The 7,647-nt window shown below is 44.1% G+C and overlaps 2 protein-coding genes across 2 annotated transcripts; one reads left to right on the top strand and one right to left on the bottom strand.

Annotated features, from left to right (window-relative positions):
- Positions 1-2,871: 2,871 nt before the first annotated feature.
- On the top strand, positions 2,872-3,758 carry PCYB_052900 (60S ribosomal protein L15-1; the record flags this gene model as incomplete). Its single annotated transcript, XM_004221171.1, has 2 exons — positions 2,872-2,963; positions 3,233-3,758. The coding sequence occupies 2 exons, from the start codon at positions 2,872-2,874 to the stop codon at positions 3,756-3,758; spliced, it is 618 nt and encodes a 205-aa protein (XP_004221219.1).
- A 1,224-nt stretch (positions 3,759-4,982) lies between these two features.
- PCYB_052890 (RING finger protein) lies at positions 4,983-6,795 on the bottom strand (the record flags this gene model as incomplete). The annotated part of the gene is made up of 1 exon (XM_004221170.1): positions 4,983-6,795. A coding segment is annotated over one exon (1,812 nt), but the record flags the coding sequence as incomplete, so codon positions are not given.
- Between the last annotated feature and the right edge of the window lie 852 nt (positions 6,796-7,647).

Genomic DNA, 7,647 nt, shown 5'->3' with positions numbered 1-7,647 from the left:
TTTTTTTTTTTTTTTTTTACTCCCATTGCTGCTGTTCATATTTTGCACTTGTCCAATGTGCCCATTCCATTGGGAAGATAAGAGGTAGGCAGAGTATCCTTCCAACCCGATATAAACCCGTTGATTAAAATGTATAACAGCTATGTGGTACCCCCCGCAGTTGCAACCCTATGTAGAACAATGAGCGCATTCGTTTTTTTGGCAATTTTCAGTGTAATGAGTGTGGTCAGCAAAAAAAAAAAGGAGGCAAAAAAGGGGGGAAACAAAAAAGAACACGAAAAAGTGATATCAACGTACCAATACCGTAATATCACGATTATTACTTTTCACTTGTGCTCATTTTTTGCCTACTGTAATGATGAACACACATGTCTGTATTAACAACTTTCCTTTTTTTTTTTTTTTTTTTATTTTTACGGTTTTGTTTTTCCCCCACTGTATTTGCTCATAATTTAATAAGCTTCTCTAATTTGTTGATCCAACCGTGGGTGTGGAAAGATACCTCTTGCATGTGGTACACGTCTACTTTAGCGAGACTTCTTTCCCTTTGGACCTTCCCGCGTTTTTTTTTTTTTTTTTCTTAACTTTTCTAACCAGCGTAATTGTCCCTACGCACCTGTTTCAATTTTCCTTCGCAGAAACTGCACAAGTGTGTCTGTTCATACATGCTGCTTGTTTGAGGGTCTCCCTTTTGGGGAGGGATAATACAACCTCAGTGCGCACTACTGCATAAACCATAATTGTGTACAAAGTTTGTAAAGGAGGGCACCTCACATGGGGGGTCTATTCCCTTATGTTACGCAGCGTGATTGTAATGGGCAGACCCACATCGCTGCATCGCCTTAGCATTGCCACTTGCGGGGAAGCCCTCCTAAGAATATACATATACCCGTACAGGTTATTTGTGTACATTTATACGCGTGTGTACGCGAAAACTTATTCGTCGTGACACCATACGAGGCGATTCTCTCAGTGGCAACACGGTTTAGAGCTCATTGGTGGTGGTCAGCATGACTGATTATGCTCCGCTACCATGTTGCACAGGTTTTTTTCCCCTCCAATTTGTTCCTCTCGTTCAATCTGTCGGTATGTGCTGCATTTTAGTACGCCGTAAAAGAGGCCTCTCGAGTGCGTGAATTCGCGTTTGTACAGATTTTACTCAAACATCCGTACTACTGCTTTTTTTCGTTTTTTTTTTTGTAAATGTGACCACTTCGGCGCTTTTGTTGCAAAATGGTAAGCCGCTAACAACCCCATTTGTTTAACGTTCTGTCAATGTATTGCGCTATGAGCGATGTTCAGGCAAAATGGAAAAAGAAAAAAAAAAAAAAAAAAAATATACCAACGCCATCGTTTTAGCTGTTATGTAAAAATAGCCACCTTATGAATACAGTTTGAAAATGTAAAAAGGTAGATTAAAAAAAAAAAGAAAAAAAAAAGGGGAACCCTCTCACACAAATCAGTGAGATGAGCGGCTAACATAACTACATATAAAATGTTATTTAACTCTGCTGGCGGGGGGAGGGTGCGCTGCGCAATGCGCAAAGGTGATCGTAGGCTAAAGGATATCGTAGGTGCGAAGAAATGGATTCCATTCCCCCCCCCAGGAAGGAACGTACTGTGGCGCTGCCCTCTCAACAGGTACAGGTGTACATAAAACGCAAAACAAACATAAATAAAATATCATCAAGAAAAGAGGAAAAAAAATGTGAACAGGAGATCAAAAGAGTTTACGTAGGAGTTACCTTTTTTTTTTTTTCCCCTTCTACCTGTTTCTCGTATCAGGTGGGGCGGATTACAACTATATACATGCATCATATATGTACAGGTCGGTCCCCCCCGCCGCCTTCCGCGGGGAAAGAAAGCAATTTATCCCACATAAAAAGAAGTATGCATATAGGGGAGAGGCACATGCCATATTATAGTTGTTACGCAAAAAAAAAAAAAGCAGCAGCAGTGCAAATGGTACAATGCAGAGGCGTGATATTATTTTTTTTCTTTTTAAATATGCCTTACCCCGAAAGGTGAAGGCGCACCGAACATGCTACTTTCCTCCCATGAGGGTTTTATCCATATATGCAGTATTGTATGCACAGCATCCTACCGTAGCAAAATGCCGCGCTCCCCCCGGGATAGGCAAATCCACCCCCGTGCTGCAGTTATCTTTAAAAAATTTTCACAATACGTGCAGCATACATATATATATCATATGGTGGGGAAAAAAATGCATTTTTAACTGCACAAGTATGCGTGCATATATATAAAACTGTAAAGCGCGTAACAGCTGTTGATAAACAGGTAGGGCATTTCACTATATATAAATATCTACCCACATTGGTAGTGTCAACAGGCGGCGCAAAAAATAAACAAAAAAAGTTTCTCCCGTTTTATTTGCGCTAAGCAGATGAAGTAAAAAAAGAGAACAAAAAAAAAAAAAAAAACATAAAAAAAAGGAATTTTTTTTTTTAATTTAAAAAGCCAAACAACACTCCGCATGGCAGAGCAGCCATTTCTCAAGTAAGCGTTCGTCGAAAGGTGAAAAGTGAAAAGCGAAAGCGAAAAGCAAATTGCGAGCGAAGGGAACATTTGCCCAAGAGGCCACGCTTATTTTTGCATACATATACATAATACATATGTACATAGCACAGTAAACACGCAACGCTGTATGTGATACGTGTAGTTGATCCGCGCGGCCTATGTATCCTCAGCAGAGGTGAGAATTCCCAACCCATTTGACCCCCCCTTGGTGTTTAGCATATTCGCATCGTATTTTGCGAGCCGTGAAACCAACCAAGTAGTATCCCTGCAAAGTTATCCCCATTCGTAGAGAGTGTACCAAGCAGAGGTGAAAGAATAAAAAAAATATCAAAAATGGGAGCGTACAAGTATATTCAAGAAATATGGAAGAAGAAGCAGTCGGATGCGATGCATTTCTTGCTCCGAGTTAGAACTTGGGAGTATAGGTAAGAGTTTCCCCCCCAGAGAATGGGCAGGCCGTAAAGGCGCACATGTAGCTACCTGTATTGTGGCCCTCATTCGTTACACGCATAAATGCTTCATGCGGCGTGTGAAGGAGTCCTGCGGAAAAAAAAGAAAAAAGGCACTGCCTGGAATCTTCATCTTAAGAACCCCCCTCTTAAGAATCCCCCCCTTAAGAACCCCCCTCTTAAGAATCCCCCCCTTAAGAATCTCCCCCCTAACGTTGTTTCTTGTACTTTTCTCATCCTCACAGGCAACTACCAGTAGTGCACCGAGTGTCGAGACCGAGCAGACCCGACAAAGCTAGGCGACTAGGCTATAAGGCACTCCAAGGATTCGTAATATACAGAGTGCGAGTCAGAAGAGGAGATAGAAAAAAGAGAGTGAGAAAAGGTGTAGTACATGGAAAGCCAAAACATCAAGGTGTACATAAACAGAAATCTACAAGAAACTTAAAAAGTGTTGCAGAAGGAAAGGTAGGAAAAAGTATTTGTGGAAACTTGAGGGTTCTAAATAGCTACTGGGTTGGACAGGATGCTGTGTACAAATATTATGAGGTTATTCTAGTTGATCCTATGCACAATGCTATCCGAAACAATCCCAAAATTAATTGGATTTGTAACCCTGTGCATAAGCATAGAGAATTGAGAGGACTGACTTCAGCTGGTAAGAAGTACAGAGGACTTCGTGTCAAGGGACACTTGTCAGCTAAGAGTAGACCTTCTATCAGGGCCAATTGGAAGAGAAGGCAATTAATTAAATTGCGAAAGCGTAGATGAGCGCTGGGAGTAGGTGTTGCGTGAGGGGTGGAAATCTAGCGCGTGTGAGGCGAAAAAAGGGGGAGCAGTGAGGAAGGGAAAATGAAGCCGAAATGAGAATCACACGAATGGTACCATGGACAGATACGCGGCTAAAATGCCAATGGCTATGGCAAGAAAAATCTCCCCATCCCCACCCCTTATCATTAATTAAAAGTTTTTTAAAATTTATCCCATGCGAGAATATGGGGTGTTGCGGTAAGCCGACTGACCTCTGCACGCGCGAACGTGCGCGCTGTGTGTGTGTGTGCAAGTATATGAGCCTGCATAGGCACGTGGACCCGTGCGTGTACAGTACATATGTGTACGTCATATGTGTACTTCTTGTGTGTACTCCATATGTGTACACATCTACCCATGTGTGTAAAGACAATCCCAGCCGTGTACCCCCCTGCGCACACGTGTGCGCTGTGGTGTCAGAAAGGCTACCTCCTTTTTGTTACGTGTATACATACCTTGCCTGAACAGAGACCTTCACCACTGCCCCCGCTCGAAAAATAAAAAACATTTTTTAAAAACGCCAACATGGGATTGTGCGTATGGCTCATTGTGCAAAGGGGCACATACGTTGAGGCAATTCTGCGCCAAGAGAACCTCCCCAAGGGGCAAAAAATTGAAAAGGAAGTTATGCCCCATGGGGCAAAAAATTGAAAAGGAGGTGATGTCCCAAGGGAGTCGCACAAATGGAAGTCCACAATTGGGGACTTTTGTTTTGCCAAGCAAGACGTTTAGTCACACCACGCCGATGTAATCAGCAGAGCATGCATCCGTGATAGTGCCGTAGCCGCTTCGCCAATGGGATGCTACCCTCAAGTGGTGTAAGCGCGGGTGGGGCAGAAGGACTCCATAAAGCAGCCAGCCCAGCTAGCCGATCCGACTGACCATCACATAACGGAGTAGTAGTCAGCTCGACTTGTTCACAAAAAAAAAAAAAAAAAGGTGACTCAAACGGGGAGCATAAGGGAGTTAATTCGACGGGATAATCAGGTGGGCGATGAAATGCACAGCAGGATGGACAACTCGACAAACCGTCCGATGGGGCAACCTGGTGGGCACCACAAAACGGCTGCGCGAAGTTAACATACGTATGAAGCATTGATACGGAGGTTTGCAACATGGATAACACATCGTGAGCACTGACGGGGGGCACCCTTCTTTTGGGTCACGTCGCTGTGCCTACCTACCTCAGTCGGCGCAGAAGTGCAAAAGGTACTGCAGCAGGTGCGCGGAGTTCCAAAATAACGGGTTGTATTTCTTTCTTCGCACGTTGAAAAGGCAGAGTATCAATTTGTCGATAGTAAAGAAGACATTCATCTCCTTGTAAGGCATATTTTTTTTCGTTTTTGAAAATTCTAGGGATTCATTTACGTCCCACTGGAATCCCATTTCAGAGTAGCAGAGCAGGAGGTAACATAAATCTGTGACGTCATCATAATCGTGCAACTGTCCGCTGCGTTGTGCCTTCACTTGATGCTGGTCTACGCCCGCCCCTACATCTGCCTGTTGCTGTCCACGTGCAGTTGGTCTCCCCCGCCTCAAGCGGAGCACAAATTGAACGTTCATATCTGCCTTTCGTAAAGATACGCTGGAAATGCCAGCAAGCGAATTCGACTTATTTGTTTGTTCCCCCCCCAGACGGTGCTTCCCCCGAGTGGTTGTATTCTCTCTATATGTGTATACATCCGTCACGAACACAGCTTGGTGAGTTTCTTTCGAGGAGCTGATCACTTTGTTTAAAAAAGCTGCACACGAGTACATAGAACCGTAGTCGACAATCTCCGGCATTGTACATTCATATTTCAAATAAAAGAGTAGAAGCATGAGTTCGAAATCTTCCAATTGGTTCTTTTTAAAATGGGTTCTTTTTACAGCAATTTTTGTATCGCTCTGCTCTATCCTGCAGTACCAATTTGAAAACTCATGAAATAAATGAACAGCATTGTACAGATACTTATGGTAAGTTTTGGATTTTATTTTTTCATTCAGCTTGCCTAGGATGTCAATTAACTGCTCGTCGGGTGATGGGGAGTCGTCCCTTTTGTTCTCCCTCATATCATTCCCATCCCAACGCTTGTCTCCACCCCTATAAATGACACTCCTTTCCATATGCATGTCTTTAAACATGGGAATATTTTTCATGGGGGTGAAAAACAACCCCCTCTCGTTGTACTCGAGGAGGACATAAAAATACTTGTTCGTTTTATTTTTTTTTAATTTCCTTTTTTGGTAAGCTTCAAAATTGTCTAATGTGTATATGATGTCCCTCCTGCTACGTTTCGTAGGTTGATCCTTCTTGTCCGAGGGGGAGTAATCCATGTTCTCCTCTCCTTTCGGGTCACCATTTGGTGAGGGAAACATAGAACTGTATGCTTTATCGTCGTCTCTCACGTCAGATTTACAAATTTGCTTCTTTTTATCCCGTTTTATTTGCAGAAGGATGAACGCGTCCCATGTGATGTCATCCATGTTGATCATTTCGCTGTGTTGTTCACATGGGTTACTACTTCGACACAACTTGGGGTTCCTACTTTGGCTTCCATATAAACTTCCAGGCCCGGCTTCCCTCCCATTTGGGGTTTCCCTTTCGGCCCTTTTCCCAAACAACAGATGCACACTGTGTATATCCGTGTTCAGTTGGTTCTCCCTCACAGCTTTTACGAATTCGTCTCTATTTGCTACGTTAATTCGTTTATTGAAGAATGGGCTTAGAGCTTGAATGAGCGGGTCTGTCGAATCAGCTTGTAGGATTGCCCCTATACATGAGACGCTTCCAGGGGTCGTGTCGGTGACGAGGCATGTAGGGGCACCGCTTACGCTCCCGCTCCAGCAGCCATTTCCCCCGTCAGCGCCGTCATCCAAGTGACTTTGCAGATGGGCCTCATAATGCTCTATATCAGTAATCTCCTTGCACCTCCAGCATCTGATTTTTATATCTGTGTACTCCTTGCCCAAGAAGCTATTTCGCACATGTGCCAATTTGAACTCCTTTATATTTTCCCTGCACATGGGGCAGTAGTCGAACTTTTTCAAAACGTACTCTATACATTCCTTGCAAAACATATGACCACATTTTGTCCTCACTGGCTTGTACAGTATCAACATGCATATCGGGCATCGGAAGTTATCATAATTTTTTTTTTTTTCGATTATGACTATAAATCTCTTTTCCTCTTGTTTTCTCGTTATGGGGAATAGTTTGCTCATTAAGATATCCACCTTGGTCTTTATGTTCCATCTGAGTTGCTGGATGTAATCCGCGTCAATTTGCATTTCACTCAGCGTGGCGATTAGGTTGTTGCTTTGGCTGCTGTTTCCATTGGGCCTGGGGTAGGGCCGCGGCAGCTCCCTCATTTTGTTCTGCGTGTAGCGGAGGGTGCGCGGCTTGGTGGTTGCTTCGTTGGAGAGCTACTCAGCTAGGGGGCCGCTTCGTTGGAGGGCTGCTTAGCTAGGGGGCCGCTTCGTTGGAGGGCTGCTCAGCTAGGGGGCCGCTTCGTTGGAGGGCTGCTCAGCTAGGGGGCCGCTTCGTTGACGGTTGGGTTAGCTGTTTATTCGCGGTTACGCGCAATGAATTCCACTCTACACGCGCGGAAATCTAATGGAGCGACTGCTCACCGGGGGAAAATCGCGCGCTTAGGAGGCACACACAGGTGTGAAAAAATATGTGCACATACATGTATACATATATATGTACGCACGTGAGTCAAGCAGCGGGGAGACAAAGAAAAAATTAAGGAAAAAAGCACACGTGTCAGTCTGAATTGAGCAGCTTCGCCTCACCCTCACCGTACAATTTAGAGGACCTCAAAAAGAGTGGCAACCTGCGACAGGAAAAGGCGGGGAAAACCAAAAA

Source organism: Plasmodium cynomolgi, chromosome 5 (assembly GCF_000321355.1).
Source record: "Plasmodium cynomolgi strain B DNA, chromosome 5, whole genome shotgun sequence".
Classification (NCBI taxonomy): domain Eukaryota; phylum Apicomplexa; class Aconoidasida; order Haemosporida; family Plasmodiidae; genus Plasmodium; species Plasmodium cynomolgi.
The sequence above is the reverse complement of the archived record's forward strand: the minus strand, read 5'-3'. Positions and strand labels throughout refer to the sequence as shown.